The 17119-nt window shown below is 29.9% G+C and overlaps 2 protein-coding genes across 3 annotated transcripts in view; one reads left to right on the forward strand and one right to left on the reverse strand.

Moving 5' to 3' along the window:
- The window catches only part of LOC130899639 (aminopeptidase N), a 34131-nt gene extending 17604 nt beyond the window's left edge, over positions 1-16527 (reverse strand). The window contains exon 1 of one of the 2 annotated variants that reach the window (XM_057809713.1): positions 16312-16527. The gene's annotated coding sequence lies outside the window, so the exon portion shown is untranslated. The remainder of the gene's footprint in view (positions 1-16311) is intronic. The other variant, XM_057809714.1, reaches the window with a different exon arrangement.
- LOC130899638 (uncharacterized) lies at positions 55-13393 on the forward strand. Its single transcript, XM_057809712.1, has 2 exons — positions 55-4380; positions 7485-13393. The coding sequence occupies exons 1-2, from the start codon at positions 4273-4275 to the stop codon at positions 10866-10868; spliced, it is 3492 nt and encodes a 1163-aa protein (XP_057665695.1). The 5' UTR covers positions 55-4272; the 3' UTR covers positions 10869-13393.
- Positions 16528-17119: the final 592 nt, after the last annotated feature.

Consider the following 17119-nt stretch of genomic DNA (forward strand, 5'->3'; position numbering starts at 1 on the left):
TATACAAAAAAAAAATTGCGATTCTAAATTCAGACTACTTATCACTGATCTAGAAATCATTAAAATTTTTCCCAAAAAGTAGTAACAAAATATATTCTTTTTTCTGGATGGGTATATCTTTATTTCTTCATTTCGTGGGATTGGACGTAATGCGAAATTGTAAACAATAACCTAGCAATTACAAGTAGTCAGTTACCGATTAGTCAGAAATATTGTTTTAGTCTAACATGTAAATATGTATAGAATGATACCATATGATGTAAGTCACTAATTTAAGCGAGATAAGATCTTGTTTGTTAGCTTAAAAGATCTTAAAAACTGTACAGTATGTTTTTTCATTAGAGATGATAGGAAGTTGTTATTCACATTGTTTTGATTATATTATTCATATTATTATTCCACAAATCAAAACTAAATATTTCAATAAAATAGAAAAACTGATTTAACAAATCGGCAAATAGCCAGTTTCTATAAAATACTTTTGTAGTATGTAGTACTTTATACTCTGCTTAATCTGTGTTATGAAAACAACGTTTTGAATTAGAACTATAACAATACTTATTGCACCAAATAATAAGATAATACATGTGACACATCATGGATGGAAGAAGATCACACTGGTCAAGAAAGTTAATATTGAGATAAGTAATTTTGTGAAAAGAGGCGATGAATATTATTTGGTACGGATAAAAAGGTTAGAGCAATTCAGTGTATAGACTATATTGGAAAATGAAAATGGATATAGAAAAAAATGTCTGGTTACGTCGGAAACTTTCCAGAAAATCCCTCGTATATTGTTCAGTTGATAAGAATTGGATTAACATGATAGTTTTTGGTGTTGGTTAAATTTAGTTGTTTATCATCTTTTGTAGTATTATGGATTGCGATCATTAACAAGTAACGTTTCAGCAAGTATCTTCGCACAATATTAAATTTAACAGCTCAGCAAGTGGTTTTGACAATAATTCCTTTTATATGTTAATATTCCGATATTATGTACAGAATTTATTTGAAATTACAGCGGCAATTGTACTTAGGGTATAAAAATGAATTAACAGAGTGAAGTTCCGAAAACAGAAATTCACCGATTGGCCTCAAATTTTTACCAGATACTTTATCTGATAGAGTCTATCGTACACTAGATTATTGTACCTAAAAGGATTTTTGGCATCTCGTAAGGAAAGGGAATGTAAAAATTTTCCTATCCTAACCTAATCTAACCTAACCACGTAGAGTACTTTGACGATTTGAAGCTAATAGGTAGGTTCCGGTTTTTGGAAATCCAGCCAAAATACAAATTGACACTTTAAATAAATATTAAGTTTGTTGATTTCAGAACACCACAGTTCTCAATTAATTAATGTAAGTGATTTTTATTATTGTTATACTTTTATACAAATCCATTGAATCCATAACACCTAGAATGAAAAGTCATGGGAAGGGTATCTCCATCTTACCAAGCTGGGTAGCCTATATCTGCGATGATAATTCTTATGCTGATCTCAATCACATTTTCTTTTAATGCATCAATCACATTAATAAAATAGACAATTTATTACAATCTCTACCTTTAAACTTCACACACCTTTTAAGCTGAGATAATCGACATCCTTTAGATTTATAAGTAAATTTTATCAAAAACATTGAAATTAATATTTAGGTAAAATCATGTGGCTGATGGACTTGCTTCCAAGCAATTTTCTTTCACACACACACATACTTTTATACATATTTTGACATTATACTGTAACCACATTTTCAATCCCCGATGATAATTACATAAGTATTCGAAGGCTCAGATTATAAATATACTTTGGTGTTTGATTGCCACAACTAAAATATTCATAAACTAGTTGGCAATTCATATACAGATCTTCTTCTTCCTTTGGTTCTTTGCTACTTCTGTCCATTTAATCCTTGCTTGACTTTTTGTAGCTGTAGCTTTTTCTTTGTTCACCCTTTTTTTCTTTCACCTCTCTCTCTCTCTCTCCTCCCTTCAATACAATTCTCATAATTCTCTGCTGTGGTAATCTTGCTGTGTGTTCTAACCATCATTAGTTCCTATTACTTTGTAACCTTTCAGATTCCTCTTTCCAGTTCAATTTCTTCAAGGTTTGTATATCTACTATATACTATACTATGATACTCCTAGAAGTCCTAGATAATCAAATTGATCTTCAACGTTACAAGTTGTTATTTAATTTGTATTGTTGCTATCAACTGGGTTTTCAAAGCAGGTTTCCACGCATTTATTTATTTGTGAGCCAAACCTTTTTGTTTTATCCACAAATTTACTAAAAACCTTTTCTATTTGTCTGTTGGACTTTGTTATTGAGACAGATGAAGCGCCTGTTGATTGTATGTTACTTTGTCTTAATAGTATTACTAATATAATTAATATTTAATAGGTTCGTAGAGAGAAGATTGCCTTGCCTGAGTTTTTGGTTCACTAACTTTATTCGATAAATAGTGTACCATTAAAATTCAGGCCAATTGATGAATTTGTGAAAGATGCTTATTATCTTTATTTCAAAATTAAAAATCGAAAACTTTGAAACATATTTTGTATTCAAACAATATTATATAAGCTATAATACTAGTTCCTATTAGTGTTGATGGATAGTGATTTCGAACCATAAACATCAGATCAAAACCGGCCCCAACTGTTTTCTCCAGTCGAACTGAATGATTTAGTAAGAGATGTGGGACCTCCAAAATATCTTTTTGAATTACTGGCGTCTAAATTGAAGCCAAAAACTCTGTTCCAGATACACCTTGTCTTAATATATAAATTATGATAGAGATTATGAGGCTGAATTTTTGAAATATTCTTCTTCAAACGGTTCCGTTGTGCACGGCCAAGCAAATGTAGGTAAAGTTACTCGCCTACGAGCTCCAAAAAACACTTCGTTCTTCCTTTCACATAATGGCAATGCTTCTATTGCGGTCGGTCATTCAATTAAGATCATGGAAAACTATGCAAATTTAGAGGAATTACTTCTAAGAATACAATGTGAAGTGTGGGGAGATCTAAATATTCTATGTTCTCTCTTGGTCAGTAGGTTGAATTTACAAAATTTTAATGATTTTTGAATGAGTGGGATAATAGGAACCTAAACAACATTGGATACGAAGAGACAAACAGCAAATTTAACACCTGGAAGCAAATTTATATTTTGTGAAAGTTTTATTGTCTCAATTCCATCAATCCACATGTGAAACAATGTGTAAAATATTTCAGGTACTATCAGAGGTAATCTTTTTAGGGCTGCAGATAAAGAGCTTGTGAAAGAAATAGAATTTGCAAATGTGATAGAAAATATGGAGAACAATGTATGGAGTGCTTTCAAAGCAGTTCAACATACATTCATTGGAAATTATTAAGATTATTAAAATTATTATCCAAATTGAAAATGTGTTGAAAAAATTCAGGAGTCGTCGTTGTAATATCATAAAAATTCAATTTTCACATTCCCAGTTGGACTATTTTGCAGAAAATCTTGGTGATGGGCGTGAAGAGCAAGATGGAAGATTTTACCAAGACATTTAAGAAATGGAAATAAGGGCACTGGGACACAAAAAATATTACAATTACAGTTGAAAATTAGCGAGACAGATTCTTTCAGCTGAATATGATAAAAAAATAACTAAAAAAAGGTTTTCTTCCACAAAGAAATAACTTTTTTTTATATTTTGGGATTTTATTGTTTTGAAAGGTAACCTTAAGTGGTATGAAAAAAATTTGTAATAAGGATAAGGATAATCGTTAGAAAACAGTTGAAATTTGAATCAACTTACAGACCTGGGTTATGCTCATGTAACAAAATAATCATTTAATTTTCCAATCAAAATGGTTTGCTTTCATATTTTCGTGAAAATGCAATTAGAATGAATCTAATTAATTTGGTAAGACGAATTATACAATTATGACGTATAAAAGTATCAATATAAAAGTTAAAAGGAGTAGTTTTCTTCCAAATGGAGAAAAAGTACTACATATTTTTTGAAATTTTGTGTTTTTTGTTTGATTTCTGTAGGCAGGTAGGTTTGCCCCTTCCTTTCTACGCTCCTGTTATTGAATATTGGAAACAATAATGTGTCTGATAGTATCACACTTTCCATTATCATCCCACCATTTTCACCTCTGATATATTGTGTAATTACAAATTTTTAAGTACACATAAAAAACTCTAATTTAACTGTATAAACAAACGACAAACGACAAACAAATGGTATTTGTCGCGATTCCATGTTGAAATAGTAGAATTTAAGATGTGTGTTTTGCGACAAGGTTTCACTGAAAGATATGTATTAATAAAACTTGTGATTTTAGTTAGTTTTTGCTTAAAATATGGATATTGTGATGACGATAATAGTAAGGTAAGCTACCATATAGATAAAGCATAAATAATTTACAATATATGTATGTATTTAAATATCGAATCATTATTCTTGTTAATTTCGTAATATTGCTTAATTAGTACGGTAATACGTGATAAATCCCTTGTTAAAAATAAAAATATATATTCACGTCAATTTATGAGTCAATTAAAACTTGCTAATAACAAAAATAGAAAATTGGTTAGAAAAGGCAAAGTATAGAATGGTATAGATTTTGTTTGGAGTCTCAAACTGTGTTTAGGAGTCTAACAATTCATAAAAATAGGCTCAGAAGGTGAGTCTGGGTGACTGTAAGGGTATATACAAAGTATAAGAGTCCATTAATCATCATAATAAAGTAATTAAGTTTCCTTAGTAGTGTATGAATAAATATTTATCCATTATTGTTTGTTTTTTTATCTGTTTAGATGTAATTCTCTAATAAAATGTTCACTAGCTTCAAATCAAACTACTTACTTTTGTATACTTTCTCTTTTTTCATAATTATAAATGATTCGATAAAAAAAATGTCAAATAATATCGCATTCTATACTGTATATCTGTTATTCTATAACATATTCTTAAATTATAGAACAGATTTCTTGCAAAAATTATCATTTGTGAGGCTTGGATATCTCACTGGTCTTTAACGTGGCTTAAAATAATTTCGTTGGAATGTAAAAAAAGTCACTTTTCCTTGTAAATTTTTACTTCCAAACAATTTCTAGACTCTTTCTGAAAACCACACTTCATTCAATCAAGATCGTAATAGAGAACATTTGGAAAGAGGTATTTTTAAAAAATAATTCTCGTTTCATATATATATATATAATCCACATAAAAAAGCCATACTGTGCATAGCTTTATTTAATTATTTTTTGGGTTTAAAGAACTTATAGGACCCTTTGTAAAATCCATTGTATTACACAAGGTCGGAAGGTTTCTTCACTCTTCTCTTTTTGTACTGTTGATTGAAAACTTAAAGCATCATAACTTTATAGTCTATTCTACATTCCTGCTTTTGAGTATAACGCTTAATTTTTTTCGTAGCAGCTACTACGTCGAGGTTTCCATGCAAATTTGCATTTCGAATGTAGTAATGAGCATCCTCAATAGTAAGAAGTACAGTTTTCTCTTTCGGTCGGTTGATTGAGTAGCTGAAGCAGCGATACGACCCAAGCACTCAACAGTACTGTTTAGTAAATGTTTAGTTGTAAATGTATAGCGTTTTTAAACATCTAATTCAATAATTAATCATATTCTTTATCATATGAATCTCTGAAAATCCTAGGTTTTGATTAGCCATTTTTGTTGATTTGAATTTTGTTCCAATTTTTATTTTTATGTTTCTAGCAATAAAGACGCAGATAATAATGGTAATATCGCAGGTAAAAATAGAAAATTGGTAAATCTAATTAAATTTAAGAAAAATGATCATTTTTCAGATGAATTTATGTGACGATGTGGGGACAAATGTTTTAAAATTAGTTTTTTTTATAATTTTTGAAAGATTGATAAAAAAATGAAGTTTCGACTTAACTTCTTTATCAAAATATAAATAAATAAATACTGACGTTAAGTCGAAACTTCAATTTTTTATCAATCTCTCTAAAATTATAAAAAAAAACTAATTTTGAAACTAATTTATAGCATGTGTTGCAGCATCGATAATTGTTCTGTATTTCTTTTGTTCTACATTTGTCTTTATTTTCGTGACAGTCCTTTCTCGCTCATTCGCTATTTTATAAATTTTCTTATCCCCTACTTATCCGCATTTTCAAATTTTTCATTTACCATATCATCATTTTCTAGTATATTCTCAATGTCATAGTTTTTAAGTCTTCGATACTCATTATTTCCAAATTTCAATTTTCTATTTCCGTCTATCTTTAGTTGGTCCAAATCCATTCCTTATGTTAGTAAGGTAGTTTTCGAGTCCATCACCTTGCCTTACCACAGATTTTGTTTCCAACTCTTAGGATGGTCCGTTTTTATCATTATTCTTCCTCTAGTATTTTACAAAGTAACTTTTACTGATACTTATAACTTTTGTGGTACTTTCAGTTATTCCATGTTCTTGTCCTTCTTTTCACATTGTCGAATGCTTGTTTGCAGTCTATAAATCGATCAGATGTGCATACCAATATTGTGCTCATAGTATTTTTCGATCATTTGGTTTATAATATCAATAGTATTTATTCATTGTTGGTTGTCCTTGTTGGAAGCCTTTTTTTTGCTACTCTTCTATTTGTGGTCCCACTAACTTTTTCTTCGATCTATTATCGTTGTTAGTATATTATATACGATGCTAAGTAAACTGAATTCTATATAATTGGACCTTGAACTATCTTCTCGTATTTTATTAGGTTATTCATTATTCTGTCCGACCCTTTTGCTTTGTTTCGTTGTGCTCCAATTTGTTGATTGTATTATCACATTCCCTCTCTGCCTTCATCGCTTATATCATCTTCATGCTTCACTTTATTTTTACGTAAAGAAATTTTTGAATTAATCTTTTTCTTTAATATTGGTTGTAGTTCGTTTCTTTAGATATTGACATAATTTCAAATTATGTTCATTATCATTTTCCAAGGTGTCCATACTATCATCAAGCCGTTTTATTCTCATTGTTTTTATTTCTTTTTTTTTTCATAGTTTTTAGTCATTTTAACCTAACTACTTTTTAATTTTTGTTATACATTACTATTCAAACCATTAATTTTCTTATAGTATCTTTTATACCAACACTTTCTGCTGAAGTTATTACGCGTTTCTTAATATTTTTCCATTGTTCGTCAATATTGTCTTTGCTCTTTTGTGGATGCTTTTCTATTTTTCTTTATCTATTCTATTCTATACATTTGTCCTCATTCCTGAATTTTATCGTTTTTTCTCTATTGACCATTGACCATATATATATACCCATATATATATATATATATATATATATATATATATATATATATATATATATATATATATATATATATATATATACCCATGGGCGAATTACGGACCCTCAGACCAGTAGCTTTGTAAGAATGTCATCTACCTATTACCCTTTAAACACAAATAACTGTGATCAATTTTTTTGGTTGTTTCAGCGTTGCCCGAGGGAAATAACTATAGTCAACAATTCAACTCAAGTATATTGGAATTCAAAAGGAATTGATAATGAAATCGTCTTATCTTCCCCACCTTGTACGGACAAATATGGAAATTTAGTAACAAGAGTTTGCACCAATAATACGTGGATTCCCGCAAATTCCACTAATCTTTGTTCAAAGCTCACACGGTATGGAAAACGATGTCCTGTTCAATTTTCAGAAACGTCTGATAGTTGCATTTTTTTCGCCGCTGCTCAACCATGGGGTAATATATGTAGCTTTGAAGCATTAACCGAAGATTCCAACAATGTACCGTTGAAAAACGAACTACTTTGGCTGCCATACAAGAGATTACACGAATACGGACCTTTTGAATCACTAACTTTTGGAGAAAATTTTGGTATTCCTATTAAGAAACCTATAAAGGGAGCTTTAACTGATGTAGATTTTTTTAATAAGAATTGTTTGGTAGTGAATACGTCGTCAGAAGAATACTACCCTGAATTTTGTGACCGATATCATCGATACGTTTGCCAGTTTTCTAAAGAAGAAGTTTACGCTAGGTGCCCCCATGATTGCGTTAGTGTGGATATACTTTCGGACGCATGTTACTGCAAGCAGAAACAAACTTGTTCCGAATTGGCAAAAGTAAACACTATGTATGATTTCACAATGTTGTCGGACTTAGCCGATGATGATGAATCTATAGTTGGAACTATCACTTATCCAGATTTACCATTTTATGAATTCAATCAATCTCTTAGTGAACATTCTTGGTATTATACAAAGAAAAATTTGTCTTATTCTCTTTGTATTACTCAACATCCGAAACAAAATTCTGTTGAAGAAGCTCAGTTGACACTGAATTTTGACGACAAAGAAAGGAAATTGTATTTGACTATATACTCGCCTGAAGGTCTTTTCGAAAACGCAAACGAAAAAACAATTTATTGTTTTACTAATGCAGCTCCTTATACTATTAAAACGAGAAAAGATGTCGAACAAATAATCGAAAATAGAGAAAATGTTCGATCGTACAACGTATACGAGGTTGATTTAGAAGATAAAATTGGTATTTATTATTGCGAAGTTTTCAAAAGTACATATTATGTAGACGATAAAATCAAATCGAATCCTGTATTGGCCTATAAAACTAAATCTGGTACCGAATTTTCGGCACGATTAAAAATCAGTAATGTATGTCAGTTATTTAACTGCAACCAAACGAATTTAATCGATTTTAAAAGAATTTTGAACAAATCTCTGAATTTTTTCAAAGAAGAAACAAGAGTTATGGATATTTACAATTTCGATTTGAAATCTGTAGATATATTAATTCATATATCAAATGAAGACACAAACGATGCTCTAGAAGATTTCAAATATATCAAAGATAACCTAGAAAGTAGAGAGGACATAAATGTTATATATATAAGAAATAGTGAATATTGTTTACCTGAAACTTTACATAATTTAAGTTGGCCGTTAACGCCAATAAGTCAAAGTGCGGTATCTGACCAAAATTGTCTACAACCAAATGGTTTACCTGTTATACGAATATGTAGAGGTGATTTTTTAACAGGTGCTGAATGGGGAGATGTTATAGGAGAATGTTCTAGCGATGTGGAATTACCAGAGAGTACTAAATATATTTATTCCGCGTTACAACAAAATTTAACTACAGAAACTGTTAACAACGTTACTAATGTTATAGAAAACGATCCTAATTTACCAGTTCTCTCAATATATTACGCCTCAAAATTTTTGAATAAGATTTTTGACGATATCAACAGCAATATATTAGTAGACACTACTAACAACGAAAACAATTCAGTGGACAGTACCATGAAGATAATTGACAATTTGTTGAATGTAAATAGGGAACTTTTGGCGTCTTCACAAGATCTTTTAAACGTCACCGACGATTTAATAGATGTAGTAGAAAATATATTGATTGAAACAACATCAAATTTAACTACGTTTCTACTCCAGGAACAAAATGTTATTGTACATGTCACTAATCCAATTTCAAGTGATATTTACGGCGTGGTAATTTACCAGGAACAAGGTAAAGAACCAATCGTGGCTGATCTTCACAGTAATAGTTCTTTGTACGATCTTGGTCCTAACGCACTTTTCGCTTTATTAATACCCGAAGAAATTTTAAATCATAAAAACAGTTCTAATATAACAATTATTACTACGATTTATTTCAAAGATGCTTTTTTTGAAAGTAACCATACAACAAGGCCCTCAGGTCCTGTTGTGAGTGTCACTATTCCAGAATTTGGTGGGTACCTACCGAGTAGTATACCTATAATGTTCAAAGAATCTAATTATAGTGAAATACCAGAATGTGGATTTTGGGATTATGGGAAGAAAACAGTTAGAAAAAAAGGGCATTGGTCTACATCCGGAGGAGTTTATATGGGAGAATTTGATATAGAAAATCATTATCATATTTGTATGTATTCACATTTAACTCATTTATCTATGTTGAGAATAACCATGGAAAAATTCTTGAGTAGTACGGATGATGTTATTTTAGATGTTATAGCTATAATAGGAGATATAATGACTTTGATAGGTATAACAGGAATCTTTTTAACAGCATTTCTTTTTAAAATATGGAGAAGGAAGCAGGGTACGATAATTTTACTAAATCTATCAATATCGATCCTTTTAGAAACGTTCATTATGCAAATAAGTGATTCAAAGTTCTTTGTAACAGTACACAGTTGTACAATTTTGGGTATCTTACTGCATTACTTTGTAATAAGCAAATTTTGTTGGATGTTGGTATATTCTTTTTTACAGTACATGAGATTTGTGAAGGTTTTAACTATACTACCAGAAAACATAGTACTGAAATCAATCATTTTTGGCTGGGGATTCGCTATTTTACCGGTAGGCATTGTTAATATTATCAATTCAACAACGTATACAAAAAGAAAATACAACTACTGTTACCCAGTGGGAGCTAATTTATATTACGGGGTATTATTGCCAGTGAGTATAATAGTATTTGTTAATACTTTCGTATTTTTTGCTGTAATGAGAAGAATCACATCGAACACCGTTGAATCTCACGGAAGTAAAGAAAATATTCAAAAACTACAAATACAATTAGCTTGCCTTTTATTTTTTGTACTAGGTGTTCCTTGGATGTTTTGGGTGTTTGCTAATTTCATTTATATACAATGGTTGAAATTAACTTTGATTTATTTATTTGCTGTAACTTCGAACATACAAGGTTTCATACTCTTCTTGTTCTACGTTATTTTAAATAACGAAACCAAAGCTGCCTGGGCGAAATATTTTCGTAAAAATAGGCCCAAATCGTTTTCTAGTAGCATCAAAACGTCTAGTAAATCGAACTAGTATCTTACGTTTTTAAAAAATGTACTAATTGTTTCTTTTATTGTCTCTTTAAATTGATTGTATTTCCGTATCTGCCTAAATTAGGAACATAATAAAACCGTGTTAGTTTAGCATTTTCGAAATCGTAGAATGAATTAATTTATCGAGGTTTTCTAGACGACATAAATCGATACTTCCGATTTTACTAATGATTGGTTTTTGAACTGGGGAACTAAATGAAATGTTTTGTTTAGGAGGGCCTATATTTAGGCGATTTAGGCAAGATAAGACATGCAGTAAGAAAAAAGTGAAAAATAATTGTTGTTCACCTTTTTATTTATTTATATTCGATTTGTGTATTCTCTCTTGATGTTGTTAAGAAAACTGAGGAACGAATCCATTTTCCGGTTAGGTTAGATGAGTTAATTTTACTTAAGCTTAGGTTAGGTTGACTAAATTAACCGATAACACAGAAAAATGTTTTTATATGAAATGCGATATGTTTTGTAATCGAGAGGAACTGCTGTTTCGAGTAATTCATAAATCCAGTTAAAAATGCCGAACTGGAAGTCAACTAACCGGAAGTACTAATTTCCAACATCTGGGACATCGATAAATGAAATCTGTGACCTCTTAATGCCGTCAAATTTTCATTATCATTTTGAACTGATACAAAAGTACTTCTTTCAATTTTTTCTTAATGTACTGAATTTTTTTACTTGTCGGTCTTATTCTTGTAATTTATAAATTGCAGGGCCTGCTTTACTTTAACTATCTTTATAAGCCCTTGAATTGTTTTAATTCTTATGAAATATCGTGGGTTTACAACTAATACTGACCATGTGAAAAACTAGCTTTTTAAAAAATAACACGACCAAGTTGACCAAATCTACCGATGCTGCATATAATACTCTACGAGTTTATTGTAGAGATATATCGCCCAGTTGATTAGTTTTTGTTGTATGACTACGATATACAAATAAAAATTTACAAATAACAATTGATTGAATTATTATATATATTGTAATACATTATTATTGTTCAAAATTTCTGTAACTAAATTTCAGTGTATTTTTCGCAGATCAAAAAAAGATCTATTGGATCTAATGGAATCTCCTCAATTTCCTTTGAAAGTCATTTGATATTTTAGTAACCATAAAAGCTTCTCGGAAATTATCTATATAACAACAAAATAAATACTTATAAACAAAGAAAAACTTGTTCAAAATAAACGCAGGAAACCGCATTAATGAAAACGATTTTTGTAGATTGAGTTTTAAATTTGATAATTCCACGAACGTGAAGGTAGAAAACTTTAATAAATATCGACCCAATATTTAGTGAAATCAGGCTTTTGATTGCAGTTATTGCGAGCTCTACAGAATATATCTACTCTTTTATCACAACCCAGAAGCAACAGTTTTGGAATCTGGTTATTAGGGTCGGCAGAAATTAGGCCCTTTTCTACTTTAACGAAGTCTGTTTGTTGAGATTTTGTTTTTGTTCTGTTTATATATCTGCTTTATAGATTAGGATCACAAATGATGTCGTTTTTCTCCATCTCCATCCAATAGCAAAATCATATTTTTTCCAACCCAACTATAGGTACACGGCTTTGGTTCCAAACCATTAAAAGTTGATCATAAGGCAAATTGAAAGCTGAATCTCTATTTAACAATTCTAATTTATAGTATTAACTATTTTTGATACGGCATATTTAAAAGTATGAGCTAGAAATGAACATATGTTTGAATTGTCTTTTGTACTGCTTGCAATCTGTTCCACGCATTAGGGTGCAATCGTAGTTGCTCATTATGCCTTCATCCCAAAATTATTGGTTTACTCGGAGAAGCCTCTCTGCTCGTTCATCGCTCAAGTGTTGGCAAGAAAATTGATGTTTTGAACATTCGAGCTAAAATCTTGTTGTAATTTTTTAAACATTTCAAACTTTGCTTCAGCTATTAGTTTTCGAATATCAAGCCCAACAAATATTGCTTCTTTGATTTTTGTGTATAATCAAATACTACAGAAATGGTCTTCCAAAAAAATTCTTAATAAGACTAAATATAATGGGAGATTGGGATATCATAGTTTCATGCGTTAATTTTTCCATAATTCAGCTGTATAATATATTTTAGATGTTTAATAATTGATAATCATGAGTTATTAGCGACTACTAACACGGATAGCGAAATCAAAAAGTTATTTTTATTTCGAGAAACTAAACAATGAAAAAATCCAGTCAGTTTCGGAGCTACAAATTGTGCAATTTAAGAAATTACTTCCACCGATTGGGAAAATATATTCCGGAGTATAAGCTAAATGTAAAGTTGACAAATCTGCATACTTTTCTTAATGTTCACTTATTGCTTGTAGAAAAATCTCATTGTGTTTGAAATATAGTTCAAAACATATGTTCAAATAATTAATATGGTACCATAGTTTTTTTGACAGTATTTGTTATTTTGGTTATTATGCCTATTATGTACCAAATAAATCATTTTATATGATAAATACGCAAATAAATTATTAAAGCCTCGTATAAATAGTTATTTCATACACCTTTTTCGATAAGTTATATCTGATAGGATAAACTAAATGAAATAATCCACTTTTCAAATAATCTGGTTGGCTTTTAGCAGAAAGATAGATACCAGTGATTTTCGTAAAAACAATATAAAATAATTACCCACGCTTTCATCTTTTAGTTAAAATGTGGCAGTGGCATCGTAAAGGGGTTATTTTCTTATTAATAATTTTTTAAATAGATAAAAATGTGAATTTCTTTGTGTGCGTGTTTATTTTGGAATCATTTATAGTAAAAATAGATCCATTTTGATACTAAAATAGCATCCACGAGAAACCTATTGACGTAAAATTTCGCCTAATTTCTAATTTTTGAGGATAATACATTATTGACGTCTTGATTAATAATTTCACCAATAGAAGACGCTACTAATTTATTGAAAAAATTCAAACGTTGAAAAAATTAATTATATCAATACCAATGCCACGATTTGAATTTTTATTGACTGTTGAATAATATTATTTCAATCAACTATAATTTTAATCAGCCTCTTGTCTAATGAGCTTTCAAATGTAAAATAGCCTGAATAGCTTCATAGTTCATAAACGGAGCTTACAATCGTATTGTAGGTAGATCAAATCTCATTAGAGATGTCAAAAAGTCAATACATTTTTAAAAGAACTATTTTTTCACAATTGGTAAAAAAATTCCGCGTGCCGTACCCGATTTAAAACGTGAAATATATATAAGTTGGTATAGTTCCTTTTTAAAATAATTCCACATTACAGTGAACGTTACAATAATGAAATCTCTACGTCACCGGTAATTTTGAAAATTTCAAAAGAAAAATCTATTAATTTATCACATGAAAAAGCAAAGAAACTCTAAAATCTAACTTATATGGCTTTTATAGAACCGAGAAATATCACTGAAATAACTTCATTTCCAAAAAAAAAAACGATCTTTTCGTCTAGCTTACAAAAGTTTCCGTAAACTATAAATCTTCGTCGAAAATATAATCAATTAAGGAGGACTTAAGCTTAAATTAAAAAATGATATAAATATAGACGAATATTCGAAACTGCGTGCATCTCTCAAACTAAAAGCAGATAGCTATAAACCGAATAAATCCAAAACATTTTTTTTAGAAGAAATAAATGAATCATCGCAGAAGTTCCACATCATATTTACCTCCCAACAACTACATATTACATAAGAATTTTTGATGAAGAAGAATTATTGAATTTTGCGCTGCACTAAAAGATTTTTTCAAAAGTTGCATCGATCATGGTCAAAATGGGTGCTTGTCGTAGTAACGAAATGCACTGGGAAGACATTCAAGATCTTGAACCAGCACTCCTGAATACCATACGTAACACTCCAACTAAAACTGTTAGACAATTTATTTTGATTGGTACAAATAAGTATACTGATCTTCATCCAACTAATGCAATAACGCCACAATTTTTCTTGAATTGTTATTTGAGAAAATTGGTATTAACAAATTTGGATATATGATAAAACAAATCAAAGTTATTGAATGCAAATCTATACACCGACCAGAGCATTCGTAGGTTTGCTGCTACCTTGCTGGTAAGCTCCATGAAAGCTGGCAGAGCAAGAGGCTACGTGGCTATGACGAATCTATGATGAATAGAATGAATACGGCAGATAAAATACTTCAGTCGGCGGAGAAGAATTTAAAAATTCTTAATAATATCCAGCAAAAATCATAAAATACTCATACTTGTCAATGTTGATCAAGAGCCAACACCATCATGATTAATTTTCCGTCGACTTTGATAAAAATAATAATTTCCATTGAATCTTATATTACCAAGTCATAAATACCTGTTTATAATAGATAATACCGATACTGACAGTAGTGATGATTTTAATAATACTCTGCCAATGATATTGAAACAAGCTGCAAAATTAACTTCAAATTTGTTACCAGAAATTTTAAGAAAACAGTTTCAATTGGCTTACGGAAAATTTATGGAATGGCCAAGAAGTATAAAAATTAATGAGGTTCCCACGCGAAATGTGGCGAAACAAGATATATATTTGATAGTTTCAAATATAACGAATATAAAGGTATCCTTCTTCATATGTGTTATCAATCAAGATCCAAAGAAATTCGAGTTACAAGTTAGCTTCTTTAACATGAGCTCTTATGGATGAAATAGTTAAATTACAAATTTAATCAGAATTCCCCGATGTATGAGTTTAAATTTCTTCAATTTCTTAGACTTAACTTCAAATGACAATAGCATTTTCTTATTTGCCATGAAAAACGATGAGTCAATAATTTCTGAAACCTTATCATTTTTTAAATCAGATATTGTTATTCAAATTGTACCCAAATTTTGAATACACTGACATGTCATTAACCTTAGGAGAGTGTTTAGGAAACTCTAGTGCAGCTGGTTTGATACAATAAAATGAGCGACTGTTTATTTTCAATAAAATGTGAACGTTTAATTTAGAAGCTTTTATGCATTGTTTAAATTCATAATTTATTAATTTAAGTATAAATATGTGTGGAATAAAAATGAATAAATGTTTATTTCAATATGACCAGTTTGGTAGACGCGGGAGCCTCCTTAAATTTTTTTCCGAAAGTGTTCTCTTGGTGTAATTTGATTAATTTTGAAAAGAACTTTTTATATATAATATACAAAACATTTATTCATTACTGCCTCGTTATTTCTACTTTCTGGAAAAAAATCAATTAATGTAAAAAGTATAATTAATAAAATTAGTTTTAATTTCAATTAATGTTCTCCAAAATCATGAAATTATTTTAAAGTGCTTAAATGATTAGGTTTAAGTTTATTTCAAAAGTTTGTTGTTCAAATTTATGTTCCAAATCTAGTTATATTCTGATGACATGTTCTCATGAGTCGATATATTCTTATATTCTAGTGTACTTACAAATAAAAATTTTAACAAAAACAAAATGTTTCACTTAACCTTGTCTCATATTATGAATTAACAAATGCACTAGCAAATTTTTATTCTTCAGTATCTAAACACACATTAGAGTTGGTTCATATATTCAAATGAATCCTTTGTCGTTAACTATTAGCTAATTTAGTTGAGAAGAGTTTGTACTCAGGCACTACTCAATTCGACTAGTGTTAATTTTATAAATGCAAGAATAATTTAGACGATAAATTACCTTCTACAATATGTTTCAGATGGACAAAGACGATTTGCTGGCTTTATTTCAACTACTATGAATTTCTACGAGATTGAAAAACCTGAGATGAAGGTTCATTTTAATAACGTTAGCAACATATATAAGAGACTAACGTTAATAAGAAATCAGTTGGCTTTGCAACCAAACAAAAACTTCTTGGTAATCTTTGGACGATTGCATTTGGCTCAAGTTACAAGTCAACTAAGATGTTAAAACTAAATTATGACGAAATAGTCTACACCTGCACAACCATGGTCTATATATTACTGAACCAAGCCTCAGTAAGTAAAATAAAGCTTCTCATATTCATTCATTAATCATAATTTCACCAGCCCGTTGTGAACATCGACTTTCTCGAGCTTTTTATTTTTTTTTAAAAAGCTTTATGAACGATCTAACTATTCCAAAAAAGTCTCAAGAAAATTACAGTCGAACATATAAAACAAAGGTAAAGGCAAATCAAAGAATATCAAAATGTTTCTAGACCAACGTAGGACTAAAACAGGGAGATCCTCTATCCACCACGCTGTTCAATATAGT

The sequence above is a fragment of the Diorhabda carinulata genome, chromosome 11, assembly GCF_026250575.1.
Source record: "Diorhabda carinulata isolate Delta chromosome 11, icDioCari1.1, whole genome shotgun sequence".
NCBI lineage: Eukaryota > Metazoa > Arthropoda > Insecta > Coleoptera > Chrysomelidae > Diorhabda > Diorhabda carinulata.

Excerpts from the sequence above, each read along its gene's own strand:
- LOC130899638 (XM_057809712.1), top strand. The coding sequence starts at position 4,273 with ATGTGTGTTTTGCGACAAGGTTTCACTGAAAGATATGTATTAATAAAA. Across the intron at positions 4,381-7,484 it reads GTGATGACGATAATAGTAAG|CGTTGCCCGAGGGAAATAAC; the intron begins GTAAGCTACCAT and ends TGGTTGTTTCAG.